Raw genomic sequence first — 23,181 nt, forward strand, 5'->3', positions numbered from 1 at the left:
TGCACGATCGACGGGCCAATCGACGACGCGCAAAGCTGCACGTCTCCGCCGACGAAAACATCGGCTGCAGCTTCTGTTCCAAGAATTATGTCCGCTAGATAAAGTGATGCATAAATTGTACATTTTATGAAAAACAATATCCGCTGTCAAACGTTTACCGTGAACGAGAGCTCCGATACTTGTCGAGCTCAGCTGCAGCGCACGGCTACCGACGGGAGACGACCGGCTCAGCTGTGCTCGCATCGCAGCGGACGGCGCTCCTAATATCAGCGTATTTTTCTTCTTTGTGTACAATTATTGCGAAGAGCGACAACAACGATAAGAAAATATTGCGGCTCATGAGCCTCGGTAATTCATTCCGAAGCGCCGTCCACTTTAGCTTTGAAGGGAACCGGAAAAGGCCTAGCGACGATATCGGCGCCGTCGAGCGATCAGCGGCGGTGAGGCTGCCGCACAAATGAGTCCCGGTCTCATCCTCTCTACGGCAAGAAAATCTCGCCGTTGGCGAGCAAAACAACTGTCGAACGGCGGCCCGCGAATGGCAAACGGCGTGCGGCGAGTTACAGTGCCGGTAAGAGGCTACGTGTTCGTTGTAGACTCGTGCACAACTGCAACATCACAACTAAATTTCAACCTCTGGGTGGTTCAGGGTAGAGATGGGTCGCTCAGGAGCGAGCCGGATCTTGTGAGCGGCTCTTTTAAAAGAGCGAGTGAGCGCTCGTTCAGTAAAAATGAGCGGCGGTTCTTTTGGAGAAAGGGAGCCGGTTCTCTCGCGTTCAGAGAGCCGTGCCGATGCGTTCCGTCAGAGCCGGGTCTTCTGCTGGGTGCGACTTCCACGCCATCCATTAGCGGTACGAGAAAGCAACTGCCCTCCCGCCCTTCCTCGCAAGAGTCGCCTTCACCCCCTCGCCTTCGGCTGAAGAACGAAAGAACCGCCGCTCACTTACTGAACCGTTCACTTACTGAACCACCGCTCACTCGCTCTTCAAAAGAGCGGCTCAAAAGATCCGGCTCGCTCCTGAGCGCTCCTGAGCGCTCAGGAGCGGGCCGTTCTTTTCGCCTCGGCTCTCTCGCTCTTCGAAAGATCCGGCTCACTCCTGAGCGCTCAGGAGCGGGCCGTTCTTTTCGCCTCGGCTCTCTCGCTCTTCGAAAGATCCGGCTCACTCCTGAGCGCTCAGGAGCGGGCCGTTCTTTTCGCCTCGGCTCTCTCGCTCTTCGAAAGATCCGGCTCACTCCTGAGCGCTCAGGAGCGGGCCGTTCTTTTCGCCTCGGCTCTCTCGCTCTTCGAAAGATCCGGCTCACTCCTGAGCGCTCAGGAGCGGGCCGTTCTTTTCGCCTCGGCTCTCTCGCTCTTCGAAAGATCCGGCTCACTCCTGAGCGCTCAGGAGCGGGCCGTTCTTTTCGCCTCGGCTCTCTCGCTCTTCGAAAGATCCGGCTCACTCCTGAGCGCTCAGGAGCGGGCCGTTCTTTTCGCCTCGGCTCTCTCGCTCTTCGAAAGATCCGGCTCACTCCTGAGCGCTCAGGAGCGGGCCGTTCTTTTCGCCTCGGCTCTCTCGCTCTTCGAAAGATCCGGCTCACTCCTGAGCGCTCAGGAGCGGGCCGTTCTTTTCGCCTCGGCTCTCTCGCTCTTCGAAAGATCCGGCTCACTCCTGAGCGCTCAGGAGCGGGCCGTTCTTTTCGCCTCGGCTCTCTCGCTCTTCAAAAGATCCGGCTCGCTCCTGAGCGCTCAGCAGTGGGCCGCTCTTTTGAAGACAGAGGAAGCCGTGGTTAAGTAAGTGAGCGGCGGTTCTTTCGGAGTGAGGAAGCCGGTCCTCTCTCCTTGAATGAGCCGTGCCGAACCGTTCCGTCAGAGCTGGGTCTTCTGCTGGTTTCTATGTTTTTCGATTTCTGACCGACGATTGGTGGCCGGTGTGGGCCGACTCGCGCTACTGGCACTCGCTCGCTCACAATAATTTTTCTTATTTTGACCAAAGTTGATTTTAATACACCACAAAAACAGAAAAGCTCCTGTAATGACAATGAGGTTATATTTTCTAAAAATACATAGCATTCTGTTCTTACAGTAGTATAAGCATTTTATCCTCAATATCAGGAAAGAAAGGTACATTACAATTAAAATTCACGTTTGAAAATAAGTAATTGATAAATATTCTCCAAACATAGCGAAATCACATATAACACGGTTATTCTAATGCATACATCGATTTTTTCAAGCCAAATAGCTAGACTGTACATAAGACAGACTACAGATTTAGGGAACCGGTGAGCCGTTCAAATGAGCCGGTTCATTTCAGTGAGCGGAGCCGTTCCGAGCCGCTCACTGAAATGAGCCGTTTTGCCCACCTCTAGTTCAGGGGCCCTTTAAGTGGAAATTAATGTACATGCTGAGCACTAAAGCGACTCTTCTTTCTGAGAAGATGCCTTCGTCTTGCGCCCCCAGATGCAAATCTGCTGGCCTACAAAATGCTTGTTCGACCAGTGCTTGAGTACACCAATATTGTTTGGTTTCCGTACACAAAAGAATTCATTGCAAGAATGGAGAGGGTGCAGAGGAAAGCAATAAGCTTCTTTTTTAATAAATACGAGTTAACAGATTCATTGCCTGAATTGTTGGAGAGCCAGTTTATTAACACTGCAAAGTAGGGCTTCAATTTATTGATGGTGACGTAAACATTGACGTATATCCGTACCAAGTTATTCGAATCGTTTTAAGTCAACATGCCAGAAGCACTCACAAACACCTAAATACACCTCTAACTGAAATTGCTTTAAATGTTTTATATCGCTTAAATGTGCATGTAGAAGTGTATGGTGAGTGATGCATGCGACGAAGAAGCGCTTTTGAGCGAAGTTATTGGACCTGATTGGGCCAATAAACTAGGCTATCTGCACAAATCCGTTCATTAATCGCTTAAATCGGCGCCAGCACGTGTATGGGGAGTGATGTATGCGCCGAAAAAGCGCTGTCGAGTGATGCGAATGTACCTGGCTGGGCCAACATTGTAGTGGGCTGTAGGCTTACCTTTTTGTCATTTTTCGGGTAAGCGAATCTGCGGATATCCTTTTATTTATCCCTTAAATCGGCGTGTGCACATGCATGCACGTTGAGCGATGTATGCATCGAGCGAAGTGATTGGACCCTGGCTGGGCCAGCATTGTAATACGCGTATGCCTACTTTTTTTTCAATTTTTTCGGGTAAGACAATCGTCGCATATCCGTCAGTTTAAATCGGTGTCAGCATATGCATGGGCACATATCTATGCACCGAAGAAGCGCTTCCGAGCGATAACTGGACCGTGCTGGGCCAAAATTGTGTAGGCTCTAGGCCCCCTTACCTTCTTTTTATTTTTTCATTTTTATCGGCAAACCAATTTGCGCGTATTCGTTTATGCATCGCGCAGATCGGCGCCAGCACTTGCTGGTTTTTTCACATGCATCACTCCCAGTGCAATTTTGAGCAATTCGATTGGACCTCACCAGGCTAGCAATACGAGTTATAGGCTTACCATTTCTTATTTTTTCTGGGGCAAGCTAATATGCGCATATTCGTTTATTCATCGGGTGAATCGGCGTCAACACAGGCAAGAGGAGTGCTGTATTCACCTAAGAAGCGCTTTCAAGCAAAGCGATTCGACCTGGTTGGGTCATCCTTACACTGGGCTATATGGTATGGTATGGTAAAACTTACGTCCTTCAGCTATAAACTTACCTTTTTTTTCAAGCGAATCTGCCTGCACCGGCAATGTAACGCAAACTATCATCATCAGCAATGGCTTGAGCGTCGTCTTCTTGCACAGCAGGCACGTTGGTGCCATAAGGGGCAACTGCGCGAACGCGCTCTTGCCATTGCTCCCGCGTTCGTCGTCTTCTTTAACAGCTGGCCTCCGTTGCCACTTACCATCCTAGCGTAGAATTTCACTTCTCTTCTGTCGTCGAAATGGAAGGCCGCGTTTACGGGGGTATGAGCCATTGCTTAAGAGGTTAGAGCCATTCATTGTGAACGAAACCACTACTACAAGACGTACGTATGTAGATTTCACATTTTCAAACGATGTGTGCGACATCGAGATGACCGAACCCCTTGCAGGATACCGCAGCGATCACAAGGCTACTCTGCTCACTTTCACAAAATTGACCGATGAAGTTTCCGATGTTCAATAAACATGCGTTTCACTGTCAACCTGTCTTCATTGATGTCGCCAGTATCCACACAATGCACACCTCGCTAATCACAATGGCACACTCCAGTAAACATAATTTTGATGACAAAGAGGATGGTTAGATATACAAAGGGCCAAGCTTCGCTTGCACCCCTCTTCACAGTAGTGGAAGTGTGGGCGGTCAAATGTTTTTTTTTTTGTTGTTTATTCGGGCAAAGCCATCTGCGCATATCAGTCTTTTCATCGTGTAAATCGGCATCAGCACTTGCAGGTTTGTCACATGAATCACTCATGAGTGCATTTCGAGCGAATCGATTGGACCTGGCCGGCCAGCAATGCAAGAGTTATAGGCATACCATTTCTTCTTTTTTCTGGGGCAAGCTAATATGCGCATATCCGTTTATTCATCGCCTGAATCGGCGTTAACACCGGCAAGAGGAGTTCTGTATGCACCGAACCAGCACCATTTGATTGGACCTTGCTGGGCCAACATTGTAATGGGTTATAACCATAATTTCCTGTGCTTTAGGCGTCCACCATGTTTCTTAAATGATGATGATGGTAGTGAGGGAACTGCAGAAACGGCATGGGCGGCAGTCCTCTTTCCAGAACATATTGTGAGGCAAGGCACCTATGTCCCACAGTTTTATTTCATAATCAGATATTCAAAACTGTGCAAAGAAATGACTTTAGGCTGTCGAATTATACAGTGAGGGCAGCCATGAAAGTGTACATACACTAAGGCCATCCTGGTAAGCACCAGGGATGCCTTAGCCAAGGGTAAAAAAAAAGAAAAGAGAAAATACCCAAAAGCCGAAAGGCCTGTATCACAAATTCTGAATGTGCACTACGCACAAGAGGAAACGGAGGGTCCCAACGTTGCAGCCGGCACCACTGGCACCATTTCGAAGTGAACTCCAGGGTGCCAAGCAAAAGGCTCACAGAAAATTTTACATTCAGACCTCCATGTAAAGAACACTTACATATAATGAATTACTGAATTTAACAAAGTAAATCAAAATACTTCTAATCAATATCAGCATGTAACAAATATACTTGCAACAAATTTCAGATATAAAGGTATTTCCACGATGAATTCAATTTCATTTGTAACATTTCACTGTTAATAGCCTTCAACACAAGCGCAAAATAACAAAACATAGCGTCACCTGTAGAGACAATACTACCGTGACTAACTGGTTAATATCTTCCCTCCTTGTAAATAACCCCACAAAATAAAAAGGGACCAGTGTGAAGACTATGATGCAGCAGTTGGGCTTACCCCCTTTGTGAAATACAACAGGTCTACCCACTGCTGCACTTGCAAGATCATTTGCTGCTGCACAGAACTGTGCAGCGGCACAACTTATTTACCTGTAATGCAGAAAAATCTGCGCAGTCAAAATAAACAGCAGCAGTCACCTGCAAGTGTCAGCTTGGCTGCACACTTAAAAACCGCTTGGACAAAGCTCACTTCCCTTAAGGGGGCCCTGAAACACCTTTTTAACATCGTAAAAAAATGTTGCCAATATATTAACGAAGCTCCTGTGAACATGTGACAAGCCAAACACTATATTATTGCAAGCTGGCAAATTACAATGTTGTGCCATAAAAGAATTGATTAAATTCTGGGGTTTTACGTGCCAAAAGCATGATTTCAATATGAGGCACGCCGTAGTGAGGGACTCCGGATTAACTTTGACCACCTGGGGTTGTTTTAATTTGCACCCATTACGCGGAACACGGGCATTTTTGCATTTCACGCCCGTCAAAGTGCGCCGGCCGCAGCCGGCATTCGATCCCGCGCCCTTGGACACGCCATAGCCACTACGCCACCACGGCGGGTTGCACAATCTTCGTGTCAAAAGCAGTGAAAAAATTGTTTGCAATGTCGTTACGCAGCGTCACCGCAAGCAGCGGAGCCCACAACAGCTATTGGCCGATTTCATGATTGTGAGAAAACTCGCTGATACAATTATTGCTCACGTGAGTTAAATAAATCAAAAATATACATGTTTGCAGAAAAGATGGGGAAAAAAAACACCTCTGCATTGCATATGGCCTCCGAGATAAAAAGCGTAGAGTAGATACCGCTGCCGGCTTGAGCAGTTTCACTGCCAAGACATTCAACCTTTGCGCTGGGCCAGCGGAGCATTACTCCTTTCGCACCCCTTAGCTGTCTTCCCTGTGTAGCTTCCAGCACTTGCAGATATGAAAGGAGAGAGAACACTGCTCATCGGTCCGGTAACTATGTCTAACTTCGCTTGAAGGATTTGAAAAATTTCTGCGGCAAGAGATTTGCGAGGCGACGTAATTTCGTAGTAATGACATTCTATGATTTTTCAGGGCCCCTATAAGCAAGCACTTTGAACACACATTGAGAGACATGGGTGGCGTCACATAAAACAAAAAAGGCACATACACAGCAATGGCTGTGCATCAACAAAGCCCGTAGTAATAGCATTGTCATGGTCTTTCATACGCCGTGTGAAAATCCGCGATACTCCACGTGAAAACACTGCATGAAGAGTTCCGCGGTAGCTGGAACGTGCGATGTTCCAAGCGACGCTTCGTCGCACGAATTGTCAAGTACAGTATTAAATCCATAATACAAAATACAAAATCGCCCACACAAGCTAGAATTGTGCAAGTATACACGCGATCGTGAACTATGCATTGACTATGTTATCATCGATGGCTAATGCACCACATCACATACGATACGTCATCGAAACAATGGCCTGGTGTATATCAAGCGTTAAACACGTATGCCTTTCCAGACATGCAAATGATGGGTATCTTTTCTCTAATGCGAGGAACTTCAAGCAAATACCCACATCAAAACATGTCATGTTCCCTTAATCCGAAGGAAAGAAGTAATTATCATAAGGACAAAGCCAAATGGGGAAATTCATATTAAGCAAAAATAAAGAGACACATTAACTAAGCAATAAATGCATGCCTTCATGCCCAATTCTGCTTTGCCCACGTCAGTAAGCTCAAGAATGGCAGTGCAGTTCAGTAGCTAGCAAATACTGGACATTTGGCATATTACGACAAGAAACACTTTTCTGGTCCATCATATTATTTCGCACTGTGACTTGTCAAGTGAAGAACTGCACCATTCGCGTATACCGTTGAACCCCTCAATAACAAAAGGCCTCAAGTACGAAATTCTCATGGCAACAGGGAAATCTGGTGCCCCCAGTGAACATCCACAGAGCTCAATGCACTTGACCCCTCTCAACAGCGAAGAATTTTTAAAAAGCAGTCCCGCATTAACGGAAGTTTGAGGTAGCTATCTGCAACATTTTTTTGGCACATGAGCCAGCTGGGAACTTAGACGTACGAAAATTGCAGCAGCATACTCATCCGGCAAGTCGGGCACATACGTTCCCGCCAAAAGCATCGGCACGGACATTGCTGTTTACATTTGGTCAACAAGATTTTTTTTTTTTTTTGTGCGCTGAAAACAGCGTTTTGCTAGCCCATCTGTTGCCCCCCCACTACATAGGCACGCAACATTTCACATGACGGCACCGCCGTCCGCCGACCCTGCCCCACAAACTGCCCGACTGCCCGCTACGATTCTGAAATCCAAAAAACAGCAGCACGGTGGCACTTCAGACCGGCACTGCCGGTCTACGAAGACGTTGACAAAACCCTATTCCAGTGGTTCCTCGACAAGAGAGCGAACAAGCTGCCTTTGTCTGGAAGCCTTCTGCAGCAGAAGGCTATTGACTTCGCGTGCTTTCTGGGGCACAATAGCTTTAAGGCGAGAGCAGGATGGCTAAGCCGATTGAAAGCATGGCACTGCATCGTCACCAAGGCGTTGTCTTGGGGAGTTGGCGAGTGTCCACGCTGAAGCAGCATTATCCTGGATGCAGGAAAGTTAAGAAAACATACTGGACCAATACGAGCCCTCCGATAGCTATAATGCGGACGAAACTGCCTGTTTCTACGAAATGTTGCAGTCGAAAACGCTCGACCTGAGGGGACAAAAATGTCATGGCAGCAAGCTGAGCAAAAAGCGGATGACCATTCTTTTGTGCTCAAACATGGACGGCTCAGTAAAAAGCCACGGTGCTTTAACGGTAACCGAAGGTTGCCGGTCAAATACACTGCTAATCATAAAGCTCGGATGAAGCACGCGATATTCTCCAACTAGCTGGAGGCCTTTGATGCGGATATGCGGAGGCAGAGCAGATACGTCTGCCTTTTTCTTTGGGATAGTTGCAATGCCAACCACACCGAGACATTGTCCTGACGAGCATCCACTTCATTTCTTCCCCCTCAAATTGCACATCTGTTATCCAACCTCTGGACCAAGGGGTTATTAAGAGTGTCAAGTCTGCGTACGGGGGGAGATTGATCCGGCGGATATTGTTAAACATAAAAATGAAGCGACTCATGGAAATTGATCTTTTCATGGCGCTGCAGATGCTAGCCAGGGCGTTGACTGTTATTTCGGCCACCCTTATACAAAACTGCTTCAGGCACGCCAGTTTTGCGGCTGGTCAGCACACCTCGGCAGCCTTGGCCAGAGCCGGAAGCGAGCATTTCTGCATGCGGTGACGATCTACAGCCACTAACCAATGCATGGGACACGCCTCGCAGTGTGGATACAACGCTGCCAGACGCTGTTGAACTGGACCACTTTCTGTGTACGGACGCCGACTTGATCGCGCACGAGGAGTGCAGCGACGACGCTGTTATAGACAGCGTGCGCAAAGAACATGCGGAAAGTGGCGACGAGGATGGCGAAAACCAAGCACAAGAAAGGTTAGGAAGCTCAATGTGCTTGATGCTTTCGACGTTATCCGGACTTTCCTCGGCATCTACGATGACGAAGCTATGCATAGCTTATTAAGCTGCGAGGCCCAAGTCGTTAAGCTCCTGCACAGCAAGGTGAAGCAGAGCAGCACAAGCGGCTGTTTCATAAAATTTTGGTTCTGGTTAAGTAACATAAGTGTGCTTATTTGTCCATTTTCGCGACAGCGAAATTCTCACGAGAACGAAAAAATTTCCTTCCTCGGCGGTTTCATTATAGAGGGGTTCGACTGTATATAGATTAAAAATTGTCAGGCTGTGTTTACAAACTCCTTCTGGCATTGAATTGGCTTTCACAAGCCTGGTCAAACCAGACAGTCTTCCTTTCCACAGGCTTTCGCTGTGAAAAACGTGTCACTGAGCTCAGGAACGATATAAGTACATAGAAGCCAGGACCTTCCCAATTCCCAGAAGGCCGAAAAACGTTAGGTTGCCTCTGTCGAGCAGATTGATTATATCCCATGGTTCGAACAAGGCAAAGAAAAGTTAAAAGTCCAAAAAGACCTCCATCAGCTTGGCTGCAAGGAACTAATGCTGTATAGAACAAAATTTGATGCAAATATGAAGTTCATAAGATTACAGCCTTGCAGCATATCTATAGAAAAAGAAACATACAAAAAAGAACCAACAAATGCATGACTGTTGCCCAAATCACCATGAAAAAATAACACAGCTCGAAAGCCAGAATCAGTCACGGTGACGGAAAACCAATCATTCAAGGAGAATGACCACGAGCTCATGTAACATAGGCCAAGAACCAACACGCACCCCTTTAAACTATGGCTCCTAGCGCAATATCCTGAGAACTTCAATGAATGGATTCTTTCGCGTAACAACATTAAGGCAAGCATCGACGGGTCATTCTTTCCGAGATATGAAAGAAAAACTAGGCGCTGCCTCTTATCAATGATTTGTCGCAGAGAAGGCGAGATTCGACGTCAGCATCACAGACCGTTCGTCACACATTACAAGCCTCGAGCAGCACTGTTTCACTGCTTGGCGAGTGCCAGGGGGCAGAATGTGGCACTGTGCCCTCTCGCGCAGTGCACAGGCTAGCCGGTCCCACCAGTGGACTGTTCTTTTCGTCACAAGTACTCGAGTGCTTCGGTGCCAAAGTACCGATCTCCAAAATTGCCTGAAGAGAAAAGAAAAGAGATGGGCAAATTAGGTTGGTCCCAAATTTCGTTAGGGGCAATAAGGAATCTGACACCTTTCCACTGCCCGGTCAATCATTTCTGTGTACATATACAAATCAAGAAAAAGCAAAAAGGTGGGAAACGACTTCTCGCATATGGTAATGGTACATACCGATCCAGCTTTGCAACTATGTGCTTAGACAGCCGTTTCCACTGCATACATACCAAACCACTTCAGACGTCGCACAGGCTCAGATATGCAGTGCAAATCGCTGAAGGCAGCTTTGCCTTTGAGCAAGACGGTATCAGCGCGGTGCATAAAGACGTATACACAGGTCTCCTCATTTGCTTCCGCAGTTTAGTACTCCCCAACTTGTGTGTACATGTTTGTGCAATGCACTTATGTAACTTTCTGTAGGCTGCGCCATCCCGAACGCATGCACATTGCACCTAGAGTCTATGCTGTTTAGATACTGTACATGTTATCACACAGTTTTAGTTTAGCGTTAGCATAATAGCGCGGTTACAGGAAATAGTGTTACCGTTCCGCAAACGAACTTTGCAGAAAGATAGTTTTAGTATAGCATGATAGCGTAGTTTACGTGCGGGACGCTATTCCAATACGCTTTAAATTTCGCGTACATAGGACACCTAAGTGATTCTGCTTGCGTCCGGAAAGTGCGAGAGGCAGCACAATGGAAGCCAGGAGCGCGTTGTATTTTTACTTCCCATTTCCGCCGATCTGCAGTAAAACAGACAAGCAGTACAAGCTGTCTACCATAGCCTCCGCAATCTTCCATCTCAGAGGCCATATGCCGTCGTCACGCATATCTCCCAACTTTACCAATAGATGACGCTCGCATCTCTGAGAAAATTTCTCTTGTTAGGCTTAGGCGCGTTCGAAACGAGAAGCGATCGCAAAAATTCCTCAAGGTTATCCAAAATACTGTGTCGTCGAAGTGGCCCAAGACTAAGCGAAAGCCGTTTACACACTTATTTGCTACGAACGAAGTGAATTCTACAAAAAAAAACGCGAAATTCAGTTCGAAGTGGGCGACCGCGAGCACTGCCATGTTGTACGTAAACTATGTAAAGCACACAAACACGGTAACATTAAATCTGAGAAATAGCATGCATACGGTAAACGGTATCGGTCGTTTAGCGTTCTACGCATGCGTATTTCAATTCCGCTATTACGGTATCCACGCTAAACTAAAACTGTCTATTGCAGTGAGCTTTTGTCACTCCGGCACTACTATAAAATAGCCTAGATTGCTGAATGTAGTGCTTCCACAAAGCACAAGACATATTACAACCATCTGATCACTGGCATCTGCAGTACACTTTCCATTTAATGGCTCAGTATTTCTTTGTGGCAACAATGAAATTTCATTACACTGAAATTGCAAATACACTTCCCTATATTGAGGCTAAATAAACATGGTCCTATGAACATGAAGTTAAAAAAAAAGTTTAACAAATTCTTATATTAAAGATTTCAGTGCAACAAAGGTTATTACATTGATGTCTAAGTGCAAGTGGTCTGAGCACACTTATTGGTATCACTTTATCAGACTTGTACGCTGGAAATTACATGTAATTGTACTTAATTACCTTTCTTGGTAGTTTTGTAATTTACAATTACAGCGGAATCTCATTGATATAATTTTCACGGGAACCGGAAAATAAAACGTATCATCCGAAAATCGTATCAACCGAATACATTGCTCCTATGGAACGTTGGCCGGGAAAAGAGAAAAAAAAAACGTATTATCCAAAAATATGTATTACGCAGAATCATATCAACTGGGCTCCACTGTACTTTGATTACTCAGTAACACTCAGTGCAATTCAATTACTTCTTCAGCAACCAATTAAACGTAACCTGTTACTTTAATAAAGAAACAACCTGTAACAAGCAATGCAGATTTAAGCACTTGAGAGAGAGAAAACTCGTATTGAAATGAGGTGGAGTGGAAGACCTCACAATTTGGCGGCAGTATGATAAAATGCCCGCGGTCTGCAATTCACATAGTCTAAAGGGATGAAAACATGTACCTAGGCTACCTCCTTCCCACAATCATCATCCTACAGCCATGCTCCAACCACCTGAACATGGCCGGCTTGCAGGTTTGCACTTTTCTCTTGGAAGCACTTTTAAAGAACAGCATTCATAAGCGGTAGCAGCTGCTGCTCAATGCTTCACTTGGCGCAATCTGTGACTTCTCCTATATACTAAACTGAAGTTTTATAGCCGTTAAACGTACACGTTTCTATATCGCATGGAAGACTCGTACACACCTAAATTTGCAATTGTAACACACGAACAGTACTTTTGGGGCTCAATAATATACAGCTTTATTTTAAATTACATTAAAAATTTGGCCACCTTATTGAGGATTGTGAACATCAGCTGGCATTTGTTACAATTCCCTGTTTAACTAAATGGCTGACGAGTGAAGGGTGCCGGCAGAGTCAAGCTCCATCAGATGTTGGCCGACAAATTGAAACAGCGCTTCTATTGGTTGATAGCGATGGCCAATTAAGACGTTGATGTCAAAAAATCACCTATTGATTTTTCAGTTTTTCCACTGGTACTATCGGGAGCACCTCTCCCTAGACTCTGCAACAATGAATCACAGTGCTTCATAGCGGGCCCAAAGGCGAGCATCACACCATTAAAAAACCACTATCTTGAGCGCAAGGTGTTTGTACGTTACAACACCCTTCCCTCCAGTGTGCACGCTGAGCTAGTTTTCAGGGTCTCTACCTGTTGCCTTCACAAAAGAACCAGGGAAGATGAGCAAGGAAAATTTTTAAAAGCTATTGTTAGGGAAGGTAAACAACATGTGAAGGCCAGCTCATTCTAGTTGCCATATTTGTGCAATGTTAATAAAGCTCGCGAGGAAAGTAACGACAGCTACAATCGATTACAATTTTGAATGAAGTAATCGCAATTGTAATCGGTTACTTTTTTTTGCGTGTGTAACGTGTACAAGTCTGCACTGCACTGAGCCTGATGCGAGCAAAATGAAGTAAAGCTTTCCCTCACAATTACAGCTCACCTGGCATGCAGGATGATGGAGTTAAGGCAACAGTGCTACCTTTGTGAGAATACCGCAACTACTCTAGACTGAATTTCAGTTCTGCCCACATACACTGCGACCACCTGCAGGAAGTTATGACATGGCCACACTGTTCATGCCCCCCATAAAGTCACTTATCCAACCAGTTATGCCACCCAGGTCATTCAGTACATAATAACGCTAGCACACACATCCGCAATAAGCCGCATAGCACAGTTCTTCAAATCCAGCCTGTCACTAACTAACTTATTCTATAACCTGCCCGTAACATCGAAGTGCTTGCTGCTTACAACACCTTGTATCCCACCACTGCTCACAGGTTACACAAGCTTCACTTCCTACCATCAGCAGCTTCACACAGCTACTATAAGGTTTCAAAATAAATATTCAATGGGCACTTAGTTATCCCTACATGGATGAATGCGAAAGCATTGCAACCACTGAAGGTTGCGGGTTCGAGTGCCTTAATTAACTATATTAATCAACTGTGTCTTAACTCCGAGCGGCAGTGGTTCATAAGCAGATACAGCAAAGGCCTTGTGCTCAACTCCCACCAATGGTTGTCGGCTTGAGTGCCATAATGAACTCTATCTTAATTTAAGCTGCCTTACTTTGCCTTAAGGGGAGACACGGCTCTTAGGAGCCGAAAATTTGCCCAAAAATCGAGTTTTCAGAATTGTAATTTTTGTGTTCCTACTACCATCCCGCACCTGCCTGCAACTTTTTATTAAAAAATACCACGTATTTACGGCGTAACAGCAATTCAAAGATTCGTTGGCACACCCACAGACCTTTAAATTGTGGACAAATCGCACTTATTTCGGCTGCCTGTAACTCGCGAACGGCTCGCTCCACCGCGGCCATTTTGGTATCGTTGGAAAGCTTGTGCGTTTGGCTTCTTTTTATCACTCGGTAAGCAACCCTGTTGTCGCCGCCTTCACAAATAAACGGAAAAAAAAAAGTGCCCATAGAAAGTCGTCATTGGCCAGTTGGGATCACGTGGCTAAGATGGCGTCACCTTATTGGCTTAGGGCACTGCATGGAGGAAGGAAACCCCAGGAGAGGCCCTGGCCAGCACGAGCGTATTGGAGAAGGTGTGGCGGAAGTCACGTGCTGTTTTTCGCAAAGGAGCACTGGGATGGGTACCCCAAATGTCAACGTTGCCATGACAACCGCGCTCCTGAAGCTTCGCTGCTGCTCTCGGTCTCTCTGAAAAGTGAGATAAGATTTTTCCGCCGGTGTCTTTCCCGCAGCACCTTTTGTTCGCGAGAAAAGCTGACTTTGGAGTGTGGTGCGTAAGCTTGAAAGCTGTGTTTTGGGTCTGTGAGTGTGAGTGTCGGCCAGCAATAGATACACTCAAGCAATCACGGCGCGGGTCTTCGTCGTCTTCTTCAACGTGCCACGGAAAAACATAGGAGCGCGTCTGCTTCACTAAACCTGCTACAGAAGTGTCGTAAGCTTTGTTTTGACGCGCGTCGGCAGCACACACTTCCGGCCGCAAGTTCAAAGTTCGCGCCCATCTGCTCCGGCGAGCTGCAGAACCCCTGATTGGAGGCGCAAAGAGAGGTGGCACACCAACATGGCTGCACTTCCGGCTTCAAAAAAGTGACGTCAGGGCCTCTCCTGTTTTGTTTCCTTCCTCCATGGGGCACTGGATTGAAAAATCTGGCTGGTAGAGGCGCCATTTTGCCTTTGGTTGCGACCGCGCTACGACGAACATGCCTGGAGGACCGAAAAAGTTCCACACTGTGTATCAGTTCGGCCGAAAGCGAGCGAAAAATAAGAAACGCGCTAAGGGCACGACATCGCAGGACACTGCAACGGATCAGCAAGCGACCCTCGTCGCTAAGACACCCGACAACGGCGATGGAGGTGATAGCGGTTCGACATCGCGCGGCCCTGCAACCGATGCGCAAGTGACTCGTGGTGCTGGGGTATCCGACAACGGCAGTCCGCTAAATAAGGGCACAACCTCGCGCGGCTCTACAACGGGTCAGCAAGCAACTCGCGGCGACGCTGGTGATAGCGATCTGCAGAACGACGGCTTCCTACGCGCCGCCCCCGGCCGTGTGATAGTTGCGGCTCGTGGCGATGCAGGTGATAGCGATCTGCAGTATGACGGCATCCTTCGCGCCGACTCCGGCCGTGTGATAGTTGCGGCACGCGGCGACGCTGGTGATAGCGATCTACAGAACGACGGCTTCCTTGGCACCGACTCCGGCCGCGTGATAGTTGCGGCTCGCGGCGACGCTGGTGATACCGATCTGCAGAACGACGGCATCCTTCGCGCCGATACCGGCCGTGTGAGAGTTGACGCTAGAACTGTCACGAGCAGCGAAATAGCTCAAGTGAGTGCCCGTGATCAAGTCACGCTTGATAGACTCGAGTCGACGCCGGCAACAGCGCGAAAGACTGCTGTTTTCACTGATGCAAGTGACGCGTCATCGGCCTCAGCCGTGGACAATGCTGCTTTATACGCGATTGTTGACCTGAACCTTCTGAATGTGCTGCTCGCTGCCCTGCAGTGCAAGGTATGCGGAGGGTGTGCGAAACTAGTCACGGGCGACCGTGACTACGGCCTCGCCAAGAAACTGGTCGTGTTGTGCGAGAATTGTGGTGAAGTTGCGGCGCAATGGAATTCGCGCAGAGTTGATGGTGAAAAGACATGTAATCCATTTGAGATTAACATGTTAGCCACACGTGCAATGCTCAGCAGTGGAAATGGCCAAACAGCCATGAACGACATCTTCGCGTCGATGGGGCTTTCGCGCCGGGGGCTCCACAATAAAACGTTTCAGCGCCACCTGAAGAAGACGCTAGAGCCTGCTGCCACCCGAGCTGCCGCGACCGTTATGACTCGGTGCGCGAAAGAAGTCACTGAACTGTATGATGACATTTGTTTTGGACACAAAAAGAACATTGCCGTGTGCTACGACGGAACTTGGTTGACAAGGGGACATTCCTCACATATTGGTGTTGGAACTGTTGTGGAGCTCTTCACTGGATATGTGCTCGATTATCATGTGATGTCTAACTTTTGTTTGGGGTGCGAGAACGGTCCTAAGCCAGACAGTGAGGGCTACGACCTTTGGAAGTTGAGCCACCAGTGCCAGAAAAACACAAGCTGCAAGTCTGGCCAGATGGAAGTAGAAGCAGGCAAAATCTTGTTTGAGAGGTCGCTTCAGCGACATAACCTTCGTTATACCACCATGTTGTGTGACGGTGACAGCCGCACATACAATGCAATTAGAGAGGCAAAAGTTTACGGATACATTGAAGTAGAAAAAGAGGATTGCGTTAACCATGTCAGAAAACGCATGGGCACTGCACTCCGCAACTTATTACAGAAACACAAGGGTGAAGGCAAACGAAGCCTCGGTGGTAAGGGGAGATTGACAGCTGAGCTGGTCGACAGGTTGGCTATCTACTATGGCCGAGCCCTAAAATCGCATGTTGGTGATGTGGAAGCCATGAGCCGTGCAGTGATGGCAACTTTTTATCATGTGACTTCCACTGACAGTTGCCCAAACCACGCCCTGTGCCCGGCTGGTGAGCAGTCTTGGTGCCCCCACAATGCAGCAAAGGCCAAAGGGGAGCCAGAGCCTAGGCACAAGTATAATTTGCCTAGTGATGTGGCTGCAGCTCTTTTGCCAGTGTACCAGCGCTTGTCAGAAAAGAGCCTGCTGCAGAGGTGCCTGAGGGGAAGGACTCAGAATTCGAACGAGTCTCTGCACTCTGTAATCTGGAGCCTGCTAGCAAAAGAGCAGCACTGGTCTCTAGTTGCAGTACAGGCAGCTGTTGCAGAAGCTGTGCTGCGTTTTAATGCCGGCAACGAGTATGCAGCTGCAGCAGTGCTATCACAGCTGGACATGAATATAACACCCACTGGGTCCAGCAGGGCAAAAGAAAAGGACTTGCGGCGTAGCACAAGTTCTTCCAAAAAAAGGGCAGCATCACTTGGCCTTGCTAAGGCAGTCAAAAAAAAGCACCACGACAGCATGCATCCTGACTACTCCCCTGGTTCATTTTGAGAGATATTGGTGGGGGGTCTGTGAATAAACGCAAATATTTTTGTCCGTTTTCTCATAGCAGCATTTCTGATGGTGTCATAGTCTTGGAGCAACAATATCTCCAGTTTTACTTATCCTATCGCAGTAATTCTTTTTTTGTCTGAAAGGTAGTTAATTGGTGAGTGAAGTAGGCCTAAAATATGAATAAATATTAATACAGAAAATTTCTAAAAATAATAATTTTTCCTGGCAGTTGCATTAGCTTTTTACTTTGAAAATTTTGACATGCTCTAATTGTGGTCCAAATTTGTGAAAAACATTAATTCTTGCCTGGTTGAACCCCTGTATCAACCTAGATCAATTTAGTGTTCAAGCATTTGCCATAATCACCACGAACATGTCATGAAATGTTTTTCCTCGTTTTCTCAAAACAACATTTTTGATGGTAGTGTAGTTTTGGAGTGACGATATCTCTGGTTCTACTTATCTTATTGCAATAATTCTTTTTTTGTCAGAAAGGTGGACAAACTGGGAGTGAAGTGGGCCTAAAATATGAACAAATATCATTACAGAAATTTTGAAAAAGTAATAATTTCTCCAGGGTTTTACTAATGCCTTCTGCTTACAAAAGTTTGGCATGCTGTAACTTCGGCATAAATCAGTTTAGAACATTCATTCTTGTAGCACTGCAACCTCTGATCATTTCAACATCATTTTGATGTGCCAGTCTCCTTCATAACAACCAGCATTGTAGAGAGAAGTTGCCTCCAAATTGGCCTATACAAAAAAACACGAATTGCTTATATTTTGAAAAGTACTTGTTGCATGCGAAAACCAATTGCATATTTGAAATCAGCATGTCAAAATACTGAAGTGATGGAAGTTTGATCAAATTGTGGCCATAAATAAAAAATTTTAAAAAAAGTGGGGTGTCCCCCCTTAATTGAAGTCATCAACTACCTCGACTGGCTCACTTGGACCTTTTGGACAGGGTCACGCCAACACCAGATTTTCGGCCGCATGAGCCATATAATGCTTTCACATTAAAAAAGAACTCGTACTCCTAGGTTTGAATGCAGCAGCGACAAGCCTAAAGGAAAAGAGCATGAACTCACCAATGCCTGGCTCAATGTAGAACTTCTCGGTGACCACAGGGTCAACGGCCGTGGTGATGATGCGCACCTTGGGAAACGCATAGGCCACCGAGTGGACTCCCGACTCGGCCATAAGCAGAGACACCAGCATGATGTTTTCTTCGGGCACGTCATGATCGAGCAGCACCCGCACAGCCATGATGGATGCTGCACCGGTTGCCACTGTGGCATCCATCAGCAGGATTGTGTAGTCCTGCATGCAACAATTGAACCAATTAAAGCCCTGCACCCTTTAACCTCACACTCGTCACACATGATCATCACCTTTTGGTTTATGACAACCAGGGTGTCGGAAAGAAATAGTTTTCAATCCGCTTTTAGTTTCGTTCCACTGAAAATAGTTCCGTTCCTGTGAAAACAAAACATGATCCGTAACGATTCATAACGGTTTCTGTTGCATGCAAAAATTTTCTAAGCAATGTAATAATAAAAACATGGTATTTATTTTTCTCAATAATTTGAGAATAGCTTTCTCAATATATTTCTCCAAAATTTTTCAGCCAATTTATTTGTCAATGCACGGGGTAACGCTTTGCACATGGTTTGATATGGTAGCGCAAATGTGATGCGACTGACGACGAGGGAAAAGACGAGCGTTGCAGGAAAAAGAAGTGACATTTGATTCGAGGTGTCTAGGCACGTGAAATTATTCACCATACAATCTTATGTATGAACTGATTGACTTACACAATCTTTTGTATGATGATGACTGCTTGATGTACCTGATGCGCAGTGTATAAAATAGATGACCGTTTGAAATAAACGCCAGTTGGAAGTTCAGCGCTCGTCCTGTGGTAAGTGTTCCTTTCGTCTTCGTCTTAAGCGAGTTTTTATGAAAACTGTCACAACGAGGGTTTGCAATAGTTGTCTATTCCTCAGCAAGGCCATCCTTGTTTCGCACTATTCGGACTATTATGAATTATGAATTCTGAGATCATGCTTAGTGCCTTGAGTCAAGGATTGAGCACGATCTCAGAAACTGCACGTCATCGAGTGTACTCGCCGAAATGCGAGACCGCTGTTCTGATAAAACAAACAAACTAACAATAAAGCTTCGGTAACAAAGCGTTGTACCCGTGGAAAATATGACGATGAGCTCTTCAACACACAAGCCCTGGGTTTTGCTACGATGGCGATTTGCTGGTGCACCGAGCGGCAGGCTTACTTTAGCAGAGCACTCGCACTAGACAGTTTAGCATTTTTACGCTCCGTTTAGCTGCTGAGCGGAGCGGAAGCACGAATGCGCATGCGCCCTCCGCTAAGCCGCAAGCGAGCTAGCGGAGCAAGAAACACGGTCCTCTTACAAGCTGCCTAAGCAGAGCACGGAGCGTTGCTGCCATCTTTCGCTAGCGAGGGTGCTACGTACGCGCCCTCTCTCACGCGTGCATCGAGGCACCTTGCATCGAGGCAATAGTCGTGCGAGCGCGAATAACTTGTGTAATAGACCTCCAATTGGTTCTTTAAGGAAATAAAGTGAACAGCACAGCTAACAAAATCGTCACCAGCGCATTCGTGTCAGAAAGGATTGGATTCGATTCGAAATGCAACTTCGCTGGCTATTACGAGGCGTTCACCAAGTCGACGCTCCATTTTCCACTCGATAAAATGGACCAGTAACGCATTACAAGTGCCCGTTTGGATACTTCATGAACGAATAAGTTATATATATTCGTCTTACGTTGTAAAAGTGAAAAAAAAGTTTTTCATTTTGTTTCACTATGATAAATTTGGCAACAGGGCGCTGCAACTATGGAAGGTCCGCTACGCTACACTAGACGCATAACTAAAACGTGAAAATCGCCCGCCGCTCCGCTGTGTCTTAGCGGGGCAACTCGGAGCAGAGTGGGCCGTAAAGATGCTCAACTAAAACACTCTACTATCACTGCCTGAAATACGCGCTTATGCAGACCCCTGAGATACATGCTAATTCTGACGTTGCCTGACGTCGGATGTTGCAGATTGTCGACTTTCCCCTTGAAACGAAAACAGATAAATATTTCGGTTTCACTCCGAAACAAAATATTAAATAACGTTTCGGGCACGTTTTCATTCCGGTCTGAAATATATTTCCAGCAAATTTTTTTTTCTTTTTTTTTCCGACACACTGGTGACAAGCGCTCTTCACAATGTAGATACTGGTAGACATTCTACCATCGGCTTACACTGAATTGGAATTTCTACAATACTACAGTTGATGCTCGTTACAACGGATTGTGATAATCCACCAAAAAAGGTATGTTATATCTGAAGTCCGTCCAAAATTATGGTTGCGGCATGTTGTGAAATGGCGAAACTGTCATTTTATACCATTGTCTTACCCGTAAGTGATTTCAAAAACAATAAGAACATCCAAATTAAAATAACTGTATATAGACGGGTTTGCGCGGTAATCGTACTACCACGTGCGGCATGGCGCTTTCCTGTCCGTCGTTGTCTGGACGCTGGCTGCCAACAAATGGCAGTTTCCCAGTACTAGTGCATATACAGCATGTCCCAGCTAAAAGTAACCAATGTTAAAAACAACGGAGTGTGCTAGAGGGCTGAAACCAACTCAGTGATGTTGAGAATCGCGTGGCCTAGTCTGTGGTATTTTTTCTCGTTTTGGAAAATTAAATAGTAGACTAATTACCTAGCAGTTTAATTATTGGCTTCACCAAGAAAGTGCCAATACGAAAGTTGTAGATCACATTTAAAAATGGCCGACTTAAGTGTTTGCAACTAAGTACCACTGACGGAGCTTCTTGTATACTTGGCTTTACACAAAGCCCGCGAAATACAAAAACAAGTGCGCGACTGCGCCACTATTTCAGTGCTCATAAACCTTAAAAAAATGATTAAATTAAATTCTGCGGTTTTACGTGCCAAAACTACAATACAATTATGAAGCACACTATAGTGGGGGTGACCTTGGATTAATTTTGACCACCTGGGGTTCTTCAACGTGCACCCAATGCACCTTACACGGGCATTTTTGCATTTCGCCACCACCGTAATGCAGCTGTGGCAGCCGGGATTCGATCCCATGTCCTCGGACTCGGCAGCGGACCGCCAAAGCCACTACGCCACCACGGCGGGTTCAACATAAACTTGCAGAACTCAAACGTGCAGATCTCGTGCGTTACGCAATAGGAATGACGACAATGCACTTGCAGATTCAGGTTAAGTCTGACTGGCAGCAGCCACACCTAGAATGATTAGGGAAAATTCAAGGGGCAGGACCTGTACCATTAAATCCACACTGTACCACACTGTACCATTAAATCCGGCTGCAATCACTGAGACAAGCTATGCAGCATGACATCACTGCCACTGTATACAGAAGATTACCCCTCGTGAATGACCAGGTCATCTTGAACAATACATATCCACTCACCAGAATGCCAACCAAACTTTGAATGAATGAATACTGGGGTTTTACTTGCCAAAACCACGATTTGATTATGAGGCACACCGTAGTGGGAGACTCGATTAATTTTGACCACCAGGGGATCTTTAACGTGCCCCCAATTGCGCAGGACACGGGTGTTTTTGCGTTTCACCCCCATCGAAATGCGGCCGCGATTTCATCCTGCGATCTCGTGCTTAGCAGTGCAACACCACATCCGCTAAGCCAGCGCGGCAGGTGCCAGCCAAACTTTCTGCACCACTTCAAGGTGACTCAATATTACTCCTACGACACGCATTCTCGGGAATCGAACAGCATGCCAGCTTAATACGATGGGAAACAGTGTGACTGCTTACCTTTATGTCTTTGGGCAAGCGTAGATAGTAGAGTTCAGGCTCTCCCGTGCTCTGATTGGTCTGGATGAGAATCTTTCCCAGCCGGACATCCTTGAGGACGTCGCATAGAGCCTGCTCCATGGTCTCGCCCGCACGAAGAATGGACACGCCGCAGATCTTGCCGGCTGCACTGCGCTTTCCGTTGTAGCTGATTCCCTGTAATGACGAGAAAATGCCACCTGGTGAAGAGAACGAAAATATTTTTGCGAGACATCAAAGCAGCTCAGGGAGACAGCTTCCTTTCAAGGCAGTTGTCATTACCAACTGGTATGTTACAAACACGAAAAATGCATTTCCTGTTCAACGTTTTCTGTGCCAGCTTTATTCTCCAAGTCTAGCCACTTCTTAGTGGGTAAGCCTATCTCGCCGTTTTTGTGCAAGTCTCAAAATTATGTGCACTGGAGCCACTGGGTATGTATGTGCCAATGGGCTTTCAATTGCTTTCATTCTTATATCTTGCCATAACAAATGTCCTGTCTTACTTATAAACGTAAATACTTAGAGCTTATAATCTCTACATACTCATTCACAATACAACAGTTACATTATTCATACAACCGTTCTTTACAAATCACGAATGCTTGGCATAATGCGGATGTCAACTACAGTTTAGTCCGTCAAATGTTTTCTCCAGGAAATTGTCAATATCTCCAGAATTTTTTTTTTTGGACTGATTCATTGTGAACAGCTTTCCTTATTGCAATATAAGCAGTTCATTTATTCTATATGAAGAGCAATATTACTTGGAACAGAAGTCAAGCATGCTTTTGTTATCCTCCATGTGACGCTTTATTGCTGGCTTTATTGCACCAGCAGCAGAGCATTCTTGTCGAGCTGCTTGCACGCAAAAGAGGTCACCAGAGGCTCTAAAAAATATTTCTCACAATCGTTAGTACAGTCCAACCTGTTTATCACGAAAATGAAAGTATCTTTCGAGCTCAGAAATACGGCCCAAGTTTGTCAACACGTGTTGCTGCGCTCACACACGCTTGGCCTACACGTTTCATAACCCTAATTTTCTGGC

The 23,181-nt window shown here is 46.3% G+C and overlaps 1 protein-coding gene across 1 annotated transcript in view; it reads right to left on the reverse strand.

The window, feature by feature from the left end:
- Positions 1-4,790: 4,790 nt before the first annotated feature.
- LOC119431062 (uridine-cytidine kinase-like 1) overlaps positions 4,791-23,181 on the reverse strand; it is a 100,053-nt gene continuing 81,662 nt past the window's right edge. Inside the window, 1 exon segment of the mRNA XM_049657424.1 lies at positions 4,791-10,126. Coding sequence (XP_049513381.1) covers positions 10,077-10,126 — 50 coding nt within the window. The 3' untranslated portion in view covers positions 4,791-10,076.

This window comes from Dermacentor silvarum, chromosome 10, assembly GCF_013339745.2.
Source record: "Dermacentor silvarum isolate Dsil-2018 chromosome 10, BIME_Dsil_1.4, whole genome shotgun sequence".
NCBI classification, from domain to species: Eukaryota; Metazoa; Arthropoda; class Arachnida; order Ixodida; family Ixodidae; genus Dermacentor; species Dermacentor silvarum.